Source organism: Lepisma saccharinum, chromosome 24 (assembly GCF_977018435.1).
Source record: "Lepisma saccharinum chromosome 24, izLepSacc3.1, whole genome shotgun sequence".
NCBI lineage: Eukaryota > Metazoa > Arthropoda > Insecta > Zygentoma > Lepismatidae > Lepisma > Lepisma saccharinum.
Genome location: NC_139252.1, coordinates 36,916,757 through 36,937,340, shown reverse-complemented (window position 1 = coordinate 36,937,340; position 20,584 = coordinate 36,916,757). Strand labels below are relative to the sequence as shown.

Genomic DNA, 20,584 nt, shown 5'->3' with positions numbered 1-20,584 from the left:
CGGTTACATACACGCCACGCCTCTGTACCAAATAGTTTCTGTGAAAAAGTAACATGAAGTTTTGACAATTAGGCTAACACGTGTTTAGCTAGGCAATTGAAATTCCCCTTTCGTAATCCCTAAATGAATTCGTGTATGCTTGCAATAGATCTAAGTTGGCCGACTGTAATGTCAGTGATCTGGATTCGAACCCTGCTCTGCTAATGGAAGTTTCCTTTAATTTTCCTGAAATCTACAATTTTTTTAAAAAAATCTGTACGTACCCTTTCTATTTAGTTAAATAGCGACTTTGAGGACGAACCATCTTATAGTTGATTATCTTGAAATATTTTACATTCTCTATTAAAAAAATAAATGAATTAAAGTAGTTCTCATAATTTTTATTTATATATATTTTTTTTACAAAAGTAACTTCTGTCCAACAATATAATACACAACATTACACATGAACATGTATATTATCCAACAAATGTTCTTGTCTCTAGTAAAAATCAGAGATGGGTACCTGGGGGAAACCCTGGGGGGTAAAGGCGGTCAGGGGCGTGATGCTGATCACATCACCCCCACTCACGACCGGATCAAGAAAGTGTGGGGCGTTACCCCCACACCCCCTATACGCCTTCATGGCGTGGTGCTATGCACAGGGGAACACTTTACTTTTACTTTTTACTTTTTTCTCTATTTCACGACTCATATGGTGGTTAACAAGCATTTAAGCACTCAGCCAAACCTTTTTTTTTCAATTTGTTACTGTGGTACTTAAAGAGTGGATTCGATAAAAAAAATAAATGAATTAAAGTAGTTCTCATAATTTTTATTTATATATATTTTTTTTACAAAAGTAACTTCTGTCCAACAATATAATACACAACATTACACATGAACATGTATATTATCCAACAAATGTTCTTGTCTCTAGTAAAAATCAGAGATTTCATTTCTTCCCGTAATATGACCATGTGTGGTCCGACCACGCGCTTAGATCCATCCTGGGGATGTTCTGGCAAGACACAAGGCGGTTTCTGTAATGCAAATTTTAGTATATAATTTTCAGTATAGGTAATATCCACAAGGACTCATGTAAAGCCAACCGTCCGTCTGTACACCAGGGTCTTCCTGACCCTGTACCGTTAATATCTTTCTGCGCGCATGCGCAACATACGATGCAGGTCATTGTTGCTTATGTGTAAACTCGAGTCAGATGTGTTTACAGGCGGAAGTGCTGCATTCTTCAGCTTAAAATGGAAGCAGTGTGATTCATTCAACTATCTGTCGCATCTCACATGGGGTCTGTCAGACACTGGTGCACAGAGTAAGTTAGAATGTTTTGTTCACTGAAATCTCTTTAATTATTAATGAATAAAAGGTAATTTGTACCTTATGTTCAGCATTAACATTGTTATTTTCATTTATGACAATCCAAAGATGGCAGGGTCTGTCTGACCCTACAAACCAAGTAACAAAAATATATGTGAAATTACATTTTTGTTGTTTAATTATTTATTAATAAAAAGTAATTTGTACCTTATGGTAAATATAATATCGTTGTTATTTGAACAGTATTCCTGCACATTTTTCATATTTTATATTCAATTATGACAATTCCAGGACTGAATATAAAAGGTATGTCTCACCCATGTGTACAAATCATGTAAATGCAACAAAAATGTATGTGTACAGACGGAGAGCTAAGAGGTGAATCTTATCACAAAGTAAACAAAACACTATCTATCTTAAATATATATATATATATATATACAAATTCAAGACTAGTGGTGTAATGGTTGACTTTAGTCTGTTGGAAACCAAATGTCAGTGTAAGATACCTAGGTATTGAGTAGAATTGATTGATTGATTTAGTTTATTTTACTTCGCGTTTTGTGCCTCTTGGCTAATTTGCGAAGATGGGGATGAGTGATGAAATGATGAAATTGATGAATGGACATTCACAAACAACCAAGCCCAACCGGGATTCGAACCCGGGACCCTTGGCGTCGCAGCGCGATGTGCTAACCATTCGGCCACAGGGTCGGGCAGGTATTGAGTAGAAGTGTGTAGGGAGAGATACTGGACTGAAATAATGGTCAACAGAAATGGATATTTGAAGGGTTTTGCAAGAACAGATTAGCAGGGGTAGGATTTCCATGACTTACCATGTTTTTTTTTTTTTTTTTGGTAAGCATGATGTGTTCCATAAATATATATAGAAATTCATATTATGAAGAAACTTATTAAATTAAGTTGCTTTTTAAGGGCATATTTGGCCATTTCTAAGAGATAAAGCATATTTTGATAGATTTTCGGTCATATTCAGCATATTTTCGCTTTTTCAAGAAACACACAGCTATTTTCGAAGTTGACTCGTTCTTACTAACATGTTCACTCAAGTTCTTGAATTTTTTACAATTATACGTCCCACTTAACTTCATGAAAAGTGGTGAAAGCCACCTTTTTAATGGAAATAAAGTAATTATTTATGTATTTACAGAAAGTATTCATTGTACATTGCAACTCAGGGCTCATGGAGTGTATTGAAAATATTATGTGAAAATAGAAAAACATGTGTTAAATATTGATGTTTGAAACAGTTCAGTTGTAAGGGCATATTTTTTCAATTATAGTGCTTCTTTTTAAATGTAGATCATTTTTTATTTTGCATATTTTGATGTTGTTTAGGCTATAAATATCCTAGCTGCAATGATTAGTGAAAATATGAACATGCAGCATTTAATGGAGTTTTTTGTTGTTAAATCGAGATAGTTGAAATGGTTTGGAAATATGAAGAGGATGGCAAAAACGCACTGCCAAAGGAAACACTAGATTGGACTCTTGCAAAAAAGAGGAGGACCACAAATTACATGGATAAAAGGGATTCAAAAAACGATTAAAAAAACCACACTTACAGATAGAGACTAGAATGACATTAAAGGCAACAGATGTGTAAATAGGCACAGGAAGATGGATCAAACATTGTACCACGAACTAAATAATAATAATAACAAATAATATTGTAGTGGCTTTTAAATCAACACACGTATCATTCAATGAGCTATGGAACTAATATTATGGGAAGTGGTACAAAAAAACAAGCCCTTTCCCCATTCAATTAAAAGAACATTACAGTATATAACAAAAATACTTACAGATCAGTTATTTTAAGGAAACTTTTCGGTTGAATCAACTTCACGTGATCTCCATTGTCACAGAATAATCTTGACAGACTTGTCTTTCGTATTTCCTCCAATTGTTCTGAAAAAGATGATAGGAAATTTCAAGATGGCCTGCATATTTAAGTAATATTTAAGATAAGTGAAAATATCTGTATTTTACAGAAGAGATAAAAGGGAAACAAAGGAGAAAGATGAATTACAAATGGAAAGGAACGGGAATAAGAGAGGTAACGTATATTTTTAGATAAGTGGAGATAAATGGTACGAGATAAAAGAGCAGGGTACATTTACAACGTGAAAGACATGAGATGAAGGAGAAAAGAAATACAATATCGAAGAAACAATGTACTACCAGGAAGTAGAAGCAGTAGAGTGTAAAGGAAGTGAGAGAGGAAAAGAAAGGAGAGGAGGAAAACATATGAGACGCCAGAAATGTTTGTAGGGGTGGTCAGGTCATTGATAAAACTTGTATAGGATGAATATTAACTATTATAAACTAATAAACAAATGTTAATTTCAATTGCATTGTTGTCATTACATTCTTAAGAAGACTGTGCTACTCGATCAGCAGATAAGTGAATGTTCAGTAAAACTGTTCTTCTTACATTTTTGACATTTCATGGACTTAGTGTACTGAAATGCATAGTTATTCAAGAAAAAACTTAAAAATTTAAGGGAAAATTATACTCATAAATTTAATTTTGTGACACCTCTCATAAAACTATTTTTTTGCAATTTTGGGAACTGTGGATCCATTTCTTTTTTGGATTAAATGGCATAATATGAAAACAAAATCTGGTTCCGACATTTTACACTGATTTTTTTTCGTTCTATTGAAGTATTTACTTCGATTATTCTGTACGACTGAAATTGAAAGCAATTTATGTTATTAACAACAAAAATAGTAAGCTTCCTGCGTTTTTGTAACTTGAAATGAATTATGACAATTACAGAAAAGGGGTCTACGAACCGGAATGATTTGAAACATAAGGAAGATGTCTGGAGACAAAAGTGAAGACATTGATGGAAAACAAATATTAAAATAACAAGCTACAATGATTATAAAGACAAAAACAAGGGAGTCGTGACTTCTTTGGATAGCCACATGAACACTACTCTTTCACACTAGAAATTGGGTTCTTTAAAATGGACTTGCTTCCAAGGAAGAAAATTTAATGTTTTAAAAGTTATATACATTTTTTTTTCATCTCCGATTATTTTTGTTGCCACATTTTCTTCTTTTGTTTGAATGGGAAGAAGCCTGCACCTTCTTTTATAAAGGCAGACCAGTAAAAATGTATATCTTAAAGGTGCTAATACCAGCTTGTAACATTCTGTATATCAAAACCTTAGCTAAGGTAGTTTCCCTTTATGCACAGACTTACTCGGCAGTAGTTTTACCGTTTATATTCGGATAAGAACCATTAAATTGTGCCTCATCGGGGAATCGACGCTCGGACCTCCTGCTACAAAGTGATTAAAGAATTTACTTCATCATCTGAATACACAATGGCGGCCTTTAGAAACTCTCTAACTGCATTTAGAACAAGACATGTCCTAATTTACAAGTTTCTTTCGCTATGGAAACGGGCTGTGATATCTGGGGTCCAGGTTCGAACACTGGTTAAAGCATGTCTTTGACCCATTATGCATTTTTACCAGTTCAATTATCATCTCCATCATTGCGATTAACTAAAGGGGAATAAAAGAAGCAGCAAATTTACGGAAACAGAAAGAAAGGAAGTAAATTCCTCTACCTGGTTCATTATCAGATGATCAATTAAAGCACGTTCTAACTTAAGTATGGACTACTCTTAATAAATCAAAGTTTGCAACACTTACCATGAGTGAAAGAATGTGATTCGCTGCCAACTTCGTAGAAATACCTGTCACCTCTTTTTAACCTCACGAACTGTTCACCTATGATACACTGAAACGTTGGTCCTAGCAAGGAGTCGTGCACGTGGTACTCCAGCGTGCCCCCAACAAAGAAATCCACATCATCTGGGTGATTATACAATTTTTCTAACAGTCGAACAAGCTGAAAATATAGAAATACAATGTATCAGCCGCCGTGTCAAGTTTATCCTAATTCCACAAGCAAAGAAATGTTGAAAAACATTAACAACCATCTTTAGACAAGTTTTAGTTTTTAAAAAAGGACACTGAATGCAGATAATGATGGCATCGTATACAACATACTGCAGAAAATCGATATCTTACGATCATGTCCTAGTTTGCAAAAGTCTTGCCTTGATTTATATATAAATTAAACAATAACTAACTCTCTAGCATCTTAAACCCGATGGTGTATGGCTTCACCAACACAAGCCTTCCATCTGTCCCTATCTTGGGCAAGATCAATCCAAACTTTTCCATCCTTACCGATTTCCTTTAGGTCCATCTCAACATTATACCTCCATCTTGGTCTTCCTACAGGTCTCTTACCATCAGGTTACCCAACAAGAATCCTGTAAACTTTCCTTCCATTTCCCATTCGTGCCACATGGTCTGCCCATCTAAGTCTTCTTGATTTAATTGTTCCAATAATATCTGGGTATGAATACAAATTATGAAGTTCTAAATTATATAACCTTCTCCACTCATCTGTCTCCTCCTCCCTTTTAGGTCCAAATATATTTCTAAGGTTTTATTTTCAAATACTCTTAATTTATGTTCCTCTTTTAATGAAACAAAAATACAGCAAATAACTTACAACAGAAAAAAAATCGTACAAACAGCTAAAAACTTGCTGCTATCTCACTTAGTTCTCAAACACAGCGGTAGATGACACTACTGAACAAACAAGGACAGAGACACCCGAGGCAAAACTTAGAACTACTTGCGCAACCCACATTAATGTTCAAAAGTGTAGCCAGGCCCCTTGTCCATTCACCTCCAAATAAATGAGTAAATTTGAAATCTCATATTGCACCAAAAATTTGCCGTATTAGATAAAATTTTCACAGTTACCTTTGAAGGAATGGCATCTTCGAAATGCTTGAAATTTGTCGCTGTTTTAAGCCCGCACAATTGCCTTATGGCGTTGTAGCTAGGGACACCAAGGTCTCTGCCTCGCTGTATGTCAATTGCCTCCAGATCGCTTCCACTAGGCAATAGGCCTCTGAACAAGAAATCTGTTATCTGAAAGATCGAAATCGTTAATTACTACAACAATGTAAAATGAATGATGGAACAGTATATTAATTACTTCATTTTAGTGCACAGCAACTATTCATGTGGACTAATGAAACTAAGTACATTGAAAAGTAACAAATTATCGTAACTAATGATAGTATTTACAGGTTTATATTCATTTTTTTTCCTGTTTTTGAAAGATTCTAATAGCTAATCAAATCAGTAATATGCTACAAACATATGGGGAGCGTCTAGAAATGTCTTATGGAAATATATGATCATAACGTTTTTAGCACCATCTTGTTGCTGTAACATAAGATTGAGCAACAAGTGTGTTGTCTCCGTACGAGAGCTATGAGGTTTCTGTTCCCGAGGCGAGAATAAAATTTGGCGCCCTCCTTGGAAAGAAATCGTCCTTTTTACTCTTCCACTTGGAACAATGTTCTCATTATTCTAATTTGCAGTTCTATTTATTTAATATTTACAAATAAAACAGCAACCCTTGTTCCATACACAACTCTTTTGTATCTTTTCTTCTTTCACGAAGCACTCAATTCCATATGCTATCTAGCGTCATCCGTATGAACTATTTCGCGCTAGAGCGAAATCCTCTTTCTGCAGAACCCTAGTGCACAGAAATTCAATTCATTTAAATTCGAAAGTTGTTTTCTTATATGTAAATGCTGTGCTACAGTGTTGTATACCTATAGCATATATGAGTATGTGTTTAATATTGAATACTGTAAACTTCTGACTCTAGCCACAGCGCAGAGAGATTACATGAATGCACTGGAGCTCAAGAAAATAACGATTGTTCCCCATCCTGTCAATTAACAGGTAAATTTGAACGGTATAATATCATAAATGTGTAATTTCTAGTAGTGCTTTGCAATTAAGGTGAATCTATTTCAAAGCCTGGATCCAGGGGAAGGGGGGACATTTCAGTGGTTCTTCTTTGAGCTCGCGTTTGAGTCCGATCCGTTCAAATGTGCAAACATGGATTTGAACCTAAACTTTACTTTTGTTCAAATTGCACTTACTAGGTCCTTAAAGAGCATAAAATTTAACTTGATTTCAGTTTTATGGACAGCACATAGTCATAAGATCATCTACAACCAGTGGCGGATATTAGGGGGCGTGGGGGGTGATTGCCCCCCCCCCCTTTGCCACTTTTGCCCCCGGACTATGCTAACCATATCTACCAAGAGAAAGTAAACTGTCATTGCTCGTTGCCCCCCTCCCCGTTTTCGAACCCAATCGCCGCCACTGTCTACAACCTACCTCTTTTGAGAAGAACTTATCATTCTCTTGACTGCTCTGCGTTGCCAATCCTCTCAGTAGTCCGTCATAGCCATATCCTAGAACTGTTGGCCTGTTTAGAAAGTCACTCAATCGTACAGCGTTCACGTGGTTTCTCAGTTTATCAAACAACCTGCAAAAGTTCAAAATTAGATTAAAAACATACAATAAAACATAACATTTGAAGAACAGGATTGCCAGGATTACAGGACTTCCTGCATTCTATCAGATGTTTCAGTTGAAACGTCACAATTCCAAGCTGCCCTAGAAGCTCTCGACATGAAAACAGTCCAATCAAGGTCACACCACCCACATACAGTGTTGCCAATGAGTAATAATTTCAACCGACGAAAGAGGCAAGGGGAAGCTCTGACCTTGACTGGACTGTTTTCGTGGCGAGAGCTGTAATTTGAATGAAACTCAGAGGATCTAAGATGTAAACTTTTACTAATAGATGGCACAACATGTACTTGAGGCTTCTTGATCTGTTTGTGCAATTTTCTTCCAATAAGTGTATAATCGTGGGAAGAAAGTTATGTTAAATAATTTATAGGTTGAATAATTCTTGCACAATTTAGAATTTAGAACAAGATCGTATCCTTACGTAATGACTTGAGATCTACCATGGCGTATAGAAAACACATAGGCCTACATTTAGTAATAAAAACATAGCTACATATAGAAAACATATAGTCAGTCAGTCAAAAGACAGATATTTTAATATACTGTTCGAGTTATAAGAACGAAGCTATTGTACACGAATAACAAATCATATTGGTTGTTCGAATAGCAGCTGTTTGTGGACAATATAACACCAGAACTAACCCTAACAAAAGTGACCTTTTCTCATAAATCACGTGGTTTTGTTTACATTACTTCGGTCTTGCAGTGGATGGAGATTGAGATGGCGGACATTTCATTTAAATGACACCTAAATATTAGTATTTTATATAAAAACAGAGGCTTATTTTTGGAAAATGGGTGGCATTTTCGTTAAAATTATAATTGCAAAGAAAATCCTTCATACCTGTCCCGTGTCATGGACTTTGTTTTGTGTATAATAAATAATGTTCATTTTGTAGTAAATTTTTGCTATATTCTTAACGTTTAGATACCAGAAACTGTATCTTTTTCCAAGATATACATTGATTCTACATTTAAACAATATGTACATGTCTAACAATGTAGCTTTCTCTAATTGTTAACAAACAAACTTCGTTGAAATTCTTGTTACACTATCATATTTGTGGGGAGATACCTACTTGAAAAGAATTAGCGGACTGTGGCCTAGATAACCAAGAAACCGCCAATGGGCCGATTTTCGCGGTATTTTTTTACTTGCTGTATCATCATAAATTCACGTAAAATAACATCATTATTTCGCGCTTTACTGTGAGCATGATATGCGTTTAATATGTAATTATATCCACTTATAATATCTTCCTCCTAACAACCAACGTTTTTCTGTTTTTCTCGAATATGAAAAGGCTAGGTCAATGTTTTTCTTGAAGAAGCACATTTAAAAACATTAAGAATATGAAGGGACATTGCTTTTGTACAAATAGAGGTCCTCATAATTACAAGTATTTTTTTTTGTTTAAAAAAAGTAGGTTGTGTTTGTTTTAAAGTTTTTACGATTGTTGTTCCAGTAAAACAACTTGAATTGATCTCTATTTGGTAAAACACACACAGAAATTGAAATGCATCAAATTAAAGTTAAATAAACACAGTTAAATGTGTAATTTGGGTATATTTTTAAAATAATCGCGCCTGACCTGCTCAATTTATGCATTTTAATGCATCGCACGAGACATCAGCTGATAAATATACTTCTTGATGCATTTCTATGTGTATTTTTTATTAACCAAAAGTGAATCATTATAAGTTTATACACTTTAATGTGTTACTGTGCCAATACACACATTTTTGTTTCTACGCGTACGGCGTACCATTCGTTTGAGATGTCAGGAAAGTAAACCTTTGTACACAAGAGGTTAATGTAGATATCTGTGAGCAGTTTGTTGTAATATAAGCACAAAGGATGTAAGTTTCGAGTGAGTGGAGGTTTACAGTCTTTAGCTGCGTGGCGGCAGGAGCATGCATGTAATACTCGAGAATTTTGCATACCATACGACATACTGTGTGCGCTGTTGTGACGTGACCACCACCTTTGTTACCATGCACATTAGCGCCGCCATGTGGCTGAGATCTGTAAACCAGTGGCGCGTGCTGAATCCAGTGATCTGGGCTATCTCAGTATGTCACGTGGTCCTAGGCTTTGGAGGAAGGGAGAAGAATAGGCTCGCGTAAACTCCGTGTGTAATTTGTTAGACACACCCATTCAATCGTTTTCTTCAAGAAGTCACTTTGCCATGCAAGGGGCAACCAGGTTGCCAACTCGTAAGAAATCAGGTTGCCAACTCGTAAAGAATCAGGTTGCCAACTCGTAAAGAATCAGGTTGCCAACTCGTAAGAAATCAGGTTGCCAACTCGTAAAAAAATCAGGTTGCCAACTCGTAAAAAAATCAGGTTGCCAACTCGAAAAAATCAGGTTGCCAACTCGAAAAAAAAACAGGTTGCCAACTCGAAATAAAAAAAAAGGTTGCCAACTCCAGAATCACCACCATCCTCTCATTGAAATGAATATAATCATATTTACAATTTCTGATCATGTTTTTTCAGTATTTTTTCTCTAGGCTTCGCAGATAGCTTAACTAGCCTAGAATATACGCTCCTGCTGTAAACCTCCACTCATTCACTGCTTATATTACAACAAACTGCTCACAGATACGTACATTAATCTCTTGTGTATAAAGGTTCACTTTTCTGACATCTCAAACGGATCACCCGGTATATGAAAACCGTAAAAAAAATAAAGTTTTGAGGTTTCCTAGTACATTTTAATTTAAAACCGAAAAAAGCACTAGTAATTATTTCATTTGTGCACATATTTAGAGTCTACATGAAATGCGTGAAACGAATAAGCCATTATTGACAAGCAGAAATCATTACCCCATAAATCCTTGAATCATCGAATGAATGTTTCGGCCCGCTCCTGCTGAGAATTCAAGCAAGTTGGATGGATTCACGTGTTCATCGTAGTCATAACTGTGGCCGGTGTGTTGAGGGAATAGGCTATGCTTCTCCATGTAGTCGTCACCTGAAAGAAACAGTGAAATTTGTGGAGAACGGCGATACCTAAGTATCCATGGCAACGGAGGCAAATTTCCATGCCTGCCATGGATTATTATTTACGCTCTCAAATACATGTATGGGCAGGGTTGTCAAAAGTCCAAAAACCCATAAATTCTAATGGGTTCTATTGGGACCGGAACCTTTTTTCTAGCACAATTTAAATTCGGTCCAAGTTGCGTATTGTTTAATTGAAAAAAGGTTCCTGGACCGAATTTAAATGGATCCGAAAAAAAGTTCCTGGACCGAATTGAAATACTTTACAGATAAAAAGGTCCTTTACGGTCCAGAACGAATTTACGCTTACTGATTTTCTCTCCTGGGCCGGAATTGAATTTATTTAAAATTCCTAGACCCATAACAACCCTGTGTATGGTGATTACGTAACTGACCATTGCATAGTTTACAGTGCCTATCCAGCTTATTATCAAGAAATACTTAAGTATTTTAATGTTACTTGTGACTTACCCTCACCATACTGCACTGACGTACGCTACAGCCCCTTCAGAAATTTTGAAAAAATCTGTACAGAACTCGAAATAAACGAAAGGTGTAAATGCACCTCTCCTTAAAATTAGGCTACCCCCATTACCATTTTTGTCTTAGAGTACATTTTTAATAGAGCGAAAAGATTCAAATACACCCCCCCCCCAAAAAAAAATATGCTTACACCAGTCCCCTACTGGGAAATTACTCCGTCTTCCTGCCTTGAGCCTTTCCGAGAAGTGGAAATAACGCAAGACGTAATTAACCTTAACTTTAAGTTTATCCCTCGTATATAAGTTTACCTACAATTTACACGTTCATATAATTTTCTTTAGTTCAGCCAGCTGACGCCTGAAGAGACGATACAACAGCTTTTATACCACATCAAAAACACAAGTACAATAACAATTAACATTTTCCAGTTACCACGAAATACAGAACACTAAAGTTTATTTATATTTGTTTCAACTCTGTTTCACCCGCGTACCGCCAAAAACGCAAGAACCACTTCAGATCGCTACGTTGTCGAGAACTTCATTCTCAGGAATATACAGGCTGATCCATTCACTTGCCCTGCTTTTTTAGAAGTGTGACGTCATCGGTAGGAGGTTTGGTCCACATTAAAATTCTCTGAATGTTAGTGGTAATGGTTCCTTCAGGCAATATTAATATTATCCATTGTCCACCAACGGCTGTTTATCTAAATCTAACGGTAAATTTCTCGTATCGGACAAACGGATTTCTTCAAATTTACAGGAGAAATTACTTACCGAATGCAGTTTCTTTAGACTTGTGGAAGTTCGGGGAAGTGTTTTCTCGCATCGTTCATTGAATTTTGCCGGTAAATCATCTATTTTTCGATATAAATGTGTGACCGATGCACGAAAGCTCTTGCATCCATTTACTTCCAGGTGGATGTAGCCTGTGTGTGATGACGTAATCCCAGTCAATCCCGGTCAGTGTTTCCAAACACGTGTTTTTGTAACTGAAGAAGGTACGTTTCCGCAAATGGTTTGTGGGGCTATGTGTCATTGGTTCGTGGGGCTATGTGTCAATGGTTCGTGGGGCTATGCGTCAATGGTTCGTGGGGCTATGCGTCAATGGTGTGTGGGGCTACGCATATTTTTTAAACCAATTTTTAACTATTGTAACCTATAGTGACCCTACCTAAACTAACCTTACCGAAAATGGTTCGTGGGGCTATGTATGAATGGTTCGTGGGGCTATACGTCAATGTGGTTTCTGGGGTTACGTAGGTATTTTTGGGTGCAGTGGGGTGGAAACACTGCATGCTGAGTACGGTAGTGAAACTGTGACCGCCATTTTGCGTGTTACCGAAGGAAAAAAGAAACGAAGAAAACTTACTCGATATGTCGCAAATAGAGCTTATTTCCGTGAAATAAGCGAAATGCCACCTTCAGCAATGTTTCTCAATGCAGTATACGTAAGTACGAATATACAAATTAAATGAACTAGCAAATTTCAGCCGTTTGTCCGATACGAGAAATTTACCAAATCTAACAAACACTGGGAAATACCTAGACCATAAATCATACAGTCCACTATCCGTTAATAACCAGGAGTTTTTGTTCAAATTCCGGCAACATTCAGACAAGAATAGGAATGGATACAATGAAACTGGATGGATATCTACCAACCAGAACTAAGAGAGCCATCTACAGCCAAGCAGACAAGTAACAAGATAAAGAGACTGATTCAAAGGCACAGTATGCATATTATTGCTCCCTGAGCAGTGGCGACGATTAGGGGGAGGGCAGTTGCCCCTCCACTTTTTTGCCACTTTCACCCCTTACTATGGTAAACCTTATGTACCAAGGGAAAGTGAACTGTCCTTGCCCCCCCCCCACCAGTTTTGGAATACAATCGCCGCCACTGTCCCTGAGTATCAGAAAAGATAAGCAAAATTCCAACTTCAGCAGTAAGAAGGAATTAAGAAGTGACGCGTATGTCAATTGTGGGAAAAGAATTATTACTCTCCTTCACTTCAAATCCAAGAAATGTAATATAAGCGTAGTTGAGCGCTCTCGTCTAAAATAAGTACTTCTCATATATGAAGAAATAAGAATGTAGAAATGCTCATTAATGTCGTCGCAGAGCAAGCTGTCCTTTTCCCCACAATTGACGCATGCGCAGCATGCACCGCATGCATTCAGGAGACGCCGCTGCTATTGCCGTAGTTTGCAACTTCAATGTGGAGACCGTGGGAGAGAGACAAGGTGTCGTAAAGTAGATGTGTGGAAACACTGTGCGTTGAATGTGATTGTTGCAGCTGGTGGGCGCGCTCCGTGGACTCCAAAACCAGACGGTCGTTAACGAAGCTAGCGCGTCGACTATATCTTACATGTATTATAGTGTTCACAAGAAACTTGTAGCTAGGTTAGATGGTCCATAAGTTTGAACTTGATAATAAAAATGTCGGTATTACTAGTTCCGTAGCGACTTCTTTTGTGTATTAGTTTTGGATTTTCTTAGAATGTAAATATAAGGGTTTCTAGATTACTTGTAAATGTTATCGTAAAATTTAATGATCTAGGTTAGAACCAATGTTCTAAGGTACTTATAGTTGAGTTTGTGTTTTAAGTCCACTTTATGCACAGTAAGGCTAATCGGAACTGGATCTACAGTTTAAAGTGGGATCCGAACCACTTGTGCCTCCACCGTGTATCAAACCCGGGACCCCTTGATTATAAGGCGACGACGCTACCACTGCGGCATTGGGGAAGCCCTCTAAGGTACTTAGAAACGAAGGCGATAATTTAGCTTACACAGGTAACATACGTAAATTTTTATACCAAATGAACCTACTTCCCAAAATCACAAATACGCCACTGAGTGGGCCCCCATCCCCAAAGCAAAAAGCTTAATTTGCACAGTATCTATAATAGCAGACACATAGGAATGGCCAAAAACCCTGTAAGTGATCCCAGTGTAGAATTTCAGCAATATGATCCTAGAACAAAAGTAAAGAGTGAAACTGAACGCTCCAGAAACATGCTTGCGAGAGAAAATAATATATTCTTTATGTAATTTTCAAGTTTTGTTATAGTTATTGTTAATATTAATAAGGAAATGGATTTCATTTTAATTAAATATGAGTAAAATCCACAAAATAGATGTTCCACTTATTGCAATTTCAACAGACTATAGCCAAGTAGTTTCATATTTCGACACTAGATGGTGTGCACATTCAAATGTTTCTAACCTATAATATCGATAAAATTAGGACAAGCAGGATCATTAACCTTAGTGGCAGATGGAAGGAGAAATTCGTTTCTATTGAGTATTTTTTTAGATAAAAATACATATGAAAAACTGAAACTAATTGATTTCTTAAGGATGTACTTCTCGTATTGTTATTGCCGTAAAATGTCAAAAATAAATTGATGCTGTTCAGAAAGGAGTGTAGTCATTTAACATGAACAAGAACTCTTTTATTGGTCAAGTATTTGTAAGATAGAAGGGAGATTTATTTTTAACTTCATATCATCGCATCAATGTCAAAAACCACAAATGTACAAATTTGATTTCTTTTCACACATTTTGTGCAGTTTTCTTTTCTTCTTGCAGCTTTCTGTTGATAGAATCTTATGCTAACTCATATGACCTATGAGGAGCACTTAATTTATCAAGGACAAAATTTGGCAACAGTCTGATATAATGAAAACACATTTCACTCGTTTATTTCCGAATTATTTACATTTGTACTTACCTTATATGCATAGTGGAACATTTTTCAACTTGGGATTATGTTTTTTTCACTGAAAAAAGTGTAATTTTTCACATTACAAATATTTATTGGTCGTTGCTAATTCGCTTTCGTTACAAACAATATGGCGGGCAAATCTTGACTCACGTTGTCTATCGTCAGCTGATATGCAGTGTTTCCAAACTTATGAACCGAAAAATGCCGCACAAACTATTCACAGATTGTTTATAGGCTGAAGGTTAGGTTATGTAAACGTAAAATTAAATTGAAAAAAAAAAAGACTCACACGTCATCTTGTAAAACTACCGCTTGAACACTGACAGGGGGTTACATAATCAAACGCACGGAACATTTGATTCACGTAGTCGACGGTAATGGTGGCACGAGCGATCGGGCAACGGAGATACATTAATGTCGAAAATTACATTATTTACCGGCCGAATAAGTTGCACAAATGAAAAACACACTATTCCCAGCTTCCAAAAGTTCACAGGAACTCAATTTCGTGAGTAGTTTCCCGTCTTTTCTCCTGTAAATTTGAAGAAATGTGTTTTCACTATATCAGACTGTTACCCAAAATTTATCCAAATGTAAACACTTCTTTCTCAGAGCATTGAATATGCTGTTATTTCAAAGATTTAGCACGTTCGTGATCTTGGCACTGGTTCGATTATCAAATGAATCAAATTAAGAAAACATTATCAAGAAAGTGCTGCAGTTCACATACCTAGAATGATGGGCAACCACTCTTTGTACGTTATGTGCTGGATTTCTGCAATCAGTATTCTTCTGGTTTCCTGGTAGAGTTTCTCGTCGCTCCATTGAGGGTTGAATTTGAAAAGTTCCCCAGCGACCCTGTTGTGTTCCCTCAGGAGTATAACGTGGAGAACTGTAAGACCTGGGTTTTGGTTGATTCTGATGTCGCCTGGAAGAAATTATGCTATTGAAGAAAACTTGACTGGCCAATATATGAATGAACAAACCTTGGTGAAATTATTATGCTCTATTTGTTCTATCAAGACACCATACGTGACAGGGGGGTGATTTGGAAAAGAGAATTGTTTAAAGCAATGTGCTTGACTACAATTATTATTTATGACAGCCATTGACTTGATGTAGAAAGAGGATCACACAAAAGGGGTGATATTTACGGACGATATGGAAGAGGTGGGCAAAATAACTATTGAATGGTCGGAAGAGCCAAATGACAAAATCATGTATCACACCCAGTGCAAAGAAAAGCAACATTTCAGTTGTGAAAAGAAACGGCAGAAGAGCATTGATTGATTTGTTGTTTTTAAGTCCACTTTATGCACACCTACAGTTTAAATGTGCACCGGAACCACTTGTGCCTCCACCGGGTATCGAACCCGGGACCCCTTGATTACAAGGCGACGACATTAGCACTGCGCCATCGGGAAGGCCCCAAGACAGAAGAACAGAAAGAACAAAACTTACAGAGGAACAGCCCGCGATGTCGCCGCCTTGTAATCAAGGGGTCCCGGGTTCGATACCCGGTGGAGGCTCGGATCCCACTTTAAACTGTAGGTTCAGTCCCGATTAGCCTTACTGTACATAAAGTGGACTTAAAACACAAACTCAATTACAGAGGAACAAAATTAGTGGACCTCGTGCATAAAAATTCTTAAGGAGAAAATGTCCATATCAAAATATTTTGTTCTGCACCGGGATATACTGAAGTTACTGTGACGTCACGTTTAGAGAAAGAGAGGTCAAGGCCAAGAGAAGTAAAATAAATTACATACAGAATAAGTGAGAGAAGAGAAGAGAGAAACAACTGAAGAAAGAAAAAGATGTGATAGAGAGAAGATAGGGAGAGAGAGAGAGAGAGAGAGAGAGAGAAAACAGTGCTAAGAAGGGTTAAAAATATAAGCGGGAAAATGTAAGACAAGCAAAAAGGAGGGACGTAAAAAATGAGAAATGAAACAATGAAGAAAGATCGGAGAAAAAATTGAACATTTAGAAAGACAAATAGAATAGGAAAATGAGAAAAATACGAAAGGAGGGAAGTAGAAAATGAGAAATAAAACAATGAAGAAGAAACAAGAAGGAGAAGGAAATAGAATAGGAAAAAGAGAAAAATAGGAAAGGGACGTAGAAAATGAGAAATAAAACAATGAAGAAGAAACAAAAAAGAAAGAAAGAAAGAAATAGAAGAGGAAAAAGTAAAAAATACGAAAAGTGGGACGTAGAAAATGAGAAATAAAACAATGTAGAAGAGGGACGTAGAAAATGAGAAATAAAACAATGAAGAAGAAACAAGAAAGAAAGACCGCGGAAAAAATTGAACATTTAGAAAGAGAAGTAGAAGAGGAAAGAGGAATATACGAAAAGAGGGAAGTAGAAAATGAGAAATAAAACAATGAAGAAGAAACAATGAAGAAAGATCGGAGAAAATATTGACCATTTAGAAATAGAAATAGAAGTGGAAAAAGAGAAAAATACGAAAGGACAAGTAAGTAAATAATGTTATTTATTACTGTTGGGGGTGACTCTTCCTGTGGATGGCCCTGGCCTGGTTTGAATACTTGAGAAACGTGATAGACAAGAGACGCGAAAGAGAATCAAAAATAATCGTAACAGTGCAACTATACACACTTCTGTATGGAAGTAAAGGGTGGTAAGGGAACAAAGAGATTGCACTGAAGCGTGGAAGCTTTGACAAACCTCCCTCCTGAAATTAGCCTCCGGCACGCCCCTGGACCAGTACGTACCTGCCCTGAAGCAGAGGTCATTGGAGCTCTGTATGGCACATGTGTCGTTCGGAGTTTCTGAAAATGGCGGGAACTGGCGGTTCTTCTTGAGAAAAGATACAAGGAGACGTCCTTTGTTGAACTCCCTCAGTCCATTAGCTTGGGTTTCATTGTTGCCGTATATTGTTGACGCGTCGATATAGTGTGTTGCGCCATTCATCTGAAAGAGAAAGAATATAGTAATTATTATCGGCGTTAATTCCTCCATGCAAGCGTCAAGACGTCCTTATTTGATTGTAATTGTGTATATCGTTTAGTTGTTCAAGAACATGTATACTTCCGGACAGGCACGAATCTATAAATATATTTCGGAGGCGGTTCGAACCAATGTCTCAGAAAACTATAGTTCCTGATTAATATTTTATATATTTCAGGTAAGTTCAAAGGAAATAAATAAGCATCGATTTGATTTTGATTCGATTTGTAGCGGTGACGTTACCACTACGCCACCAGGGAGGCCCTAAAATAATAATAATCGATTATACAACAAATGCTGAACAAGTACATTTTCATTATTTAATTTATGTACTTGCTAATTCATTCAGGTGGGTCCGAACCCCCTGGACCCTCTCTCTAAATAAGATCGTGCTTCCGGACATTCTTAAAGAAACTAGTACCTCATTTTTCCTTAATCTTTATAAGGTGTATGGCTACATGTCCACTTGGGTGTCATTACAAGGATTGGCAACATTGACGGGGCATGTGGTAGCCACACAACTTGTAGGGCGTTTTAAATTTGTCCAGACCTATACAGCAAGATTATACAGCACCAGTGTCTCCATATATACAGGATGGGCCAGAAGAAAATAAGCATTGAAAATTTGCTGTAGTTTTTGTAATATTTAAGCAATCTGAATGAAACTTTCTGTGCATATGCATTATGGAATAGGATTACATTTGTGCATACGAATTTCACAATACGAAGATGTTCTGTTATATTTTCAGTAAGATGACCAACCACCTGACAGTCCAGAAGCGAGCGCAGATTGCGGCACGCTATGAGGTGTGGAATTCAGTTATTGCTGTGCAACCGAGCCTGTGGTCACATTACAGTTCTTGTCTCCGGCCGGATAGTTGCATTTCTACCCTTTACTGTACGCCACCATATCTGCACAGCAATCACCGAAGTCCACACCTCGTAGCGTGCAGCAATCTGCGTTCGCTTCTGGACGGTGAAGTAGTTGAAAATATAACAAAACATCATCGTATTGCGCAATTCGTATGCACAAATATAATCCTATTCTATAATGCATATGCACAGAAAGTTTCATTCAGATTGCTTAAATATTACAAAAACTACAGCAAATTTCCATTGCCTACTGTCTTCTGGCCCACCCTGTATACTGTTCTCAGTTATTCTAGTCGCTTTTCTTGAAATTTTGGTTCAATCCCGAGGATGAGTATGAACGATAAGCTACATGATGGAATGTTGTAGCCTGGATTCGAACTCAGGGCCTCAAGCTTTGCAGCACACACGGATTATTATCAATAGACACTCAATATGACTCAGCATTCATATTTCTCGTCTATTTCATACATACAGTATGCCACCATATAACATGAACAAACTTTCACAGCAAGTTATCAAGAAAAAGGGAAACAATTTTGTCTCTAACGTATTGTTCGTCGAGACCTCATTTGGACGCCACGAACTCTGGAAAAAGGTTATTTAGTGCTGTATGTGTACGGAAGATTTCAGACCGAAGTGACAAGCGACACATGAAGCTTGGGAACGAGCCAATCAACAGCAACGTTTCACACCGTAGCGGCTTCGAAGGCTGTCGTTTCGGTGTGAAATCTCCCTACAACAACGCGACACAAATTCAGGGTTGCCAGGTATATACATTTCTCTCTCGGAAAACAACAAAGCGATTAGTATCCCCTGGACAGACTGTGCTCATTCAACCAAAGTAAGATCTTTGGAGATTTGACAAAATGCATAAAGACCTATTTTAATGCGAAGAGAAATACAGGTTATGCATGCATTATTTTTAATGGAAAGGGATAAGCACAGTGACTTCGTGCTGTTGACATGATAATGTTACCATAGCATTCTGATATGTTATCCGTGAGAAAAAAAAATGTCAGTATCATTTCACGAATTTGTGAGGCGTGGTTGCATACCTGAAAGAAAAAGACTAAGTTTCTTTGTGAATCGTAGCGTCGAAACGGGGTCTCAACGAACACATACATGTACAAACACAGACACACACACACGCGCGAAAAGAGAGAGAGTTACCTGCTCAGCTGGGCCTAATTTGCAGTCTCTATTTGTAACGCCCTGGGCTCGAACAAAATTCATGCAACGCCGACCAAACTTCGAGTAGAAGGGGTCGTCGGCTGGGATTAAGATAGGAAAGCATTCTGGGTGTAGATATTTCACTGGGTGCACAACTAAATCTTGAGCACAACATCTGATTGGACCTTGAGCTGAAATAGAAAACAAGATCTTGAATAGCCAAGCTGTATGGTCACTACTTACATATTGCCTACTAGATGTCACCATATGCATTACAATCTGAAATAATTTTCATATGAGAAAAGTAGACTACATTATAATTAAGATGTTGAAGTGAAGAAACTATGATTTTTACTATACATTGGAGATTTATTTGAAATGCCTTAAAATGTTACTGCCATCTAAATGTGAGTATAATTGGTTGCTTTCCATGTACACCACACATGTATTTTTGTTTCTATTTGTAATTTGCACACACTATTACATACATATGTTCTAGTTTTCTAATCAATACTTTCCAGTATGTTATTTTCTAATGTTAATATTTAAACCTTATAGT

The 20,584-nt window shown here is 37.1% G+C and overlaps 1 protein-coding gene across 2 annotated transcripts in view; it reads right to left on the bottom strand.

Annotated features, from left to right (window-relative positions):
• Positions 1-834: 834 nt before the first annotated feature.
• Pxd (Peroxidase) overlaps positions 835-20,584 on the bottom strand; it is a 71,207-nt gene continuing 51,457 nt past the window's right edge. For both annotated transcript variants that reach the window (XM_083111069.1, XM_083111070.1), the window contains exons 6-14: positions 20,026-20,216; positions 17,748-17,946; positions 15,740-15,937; positions 10,620-10,767; positions 7,590-7,740; positions 6,144-6,314; positions 5,013-5,211; positions 3,144-3,249; positions 835-1,022 (exon numbers count right to left, since the gene is read on the bottom strand). In XM_083111069.1, the coding sequence (XP_082967195.1) occupies positions 935-1,022; positions 3,144-3,249; positions 5,013-5,211; positions 6,144-6,314; positions 7,590-7,740; positions 10,620-10,767; positions 15,740-15,937; positions 17,748-17,946; positions 20,026-20,216 (1,451 nt within the window). In that variant the 3' untranslated portion in view covers positions 835-934. The remainder of the gene's footprint in view (positions 1,023-3,143; positions 3,250-5,012; positions 5,212-6,143; positions 6,315-7,589; positions 7,741-10,619; positions 10,768-15,739; positions 15,938-17,747; positions 17,947-20,025; positions 20,217-20,584) is intronic.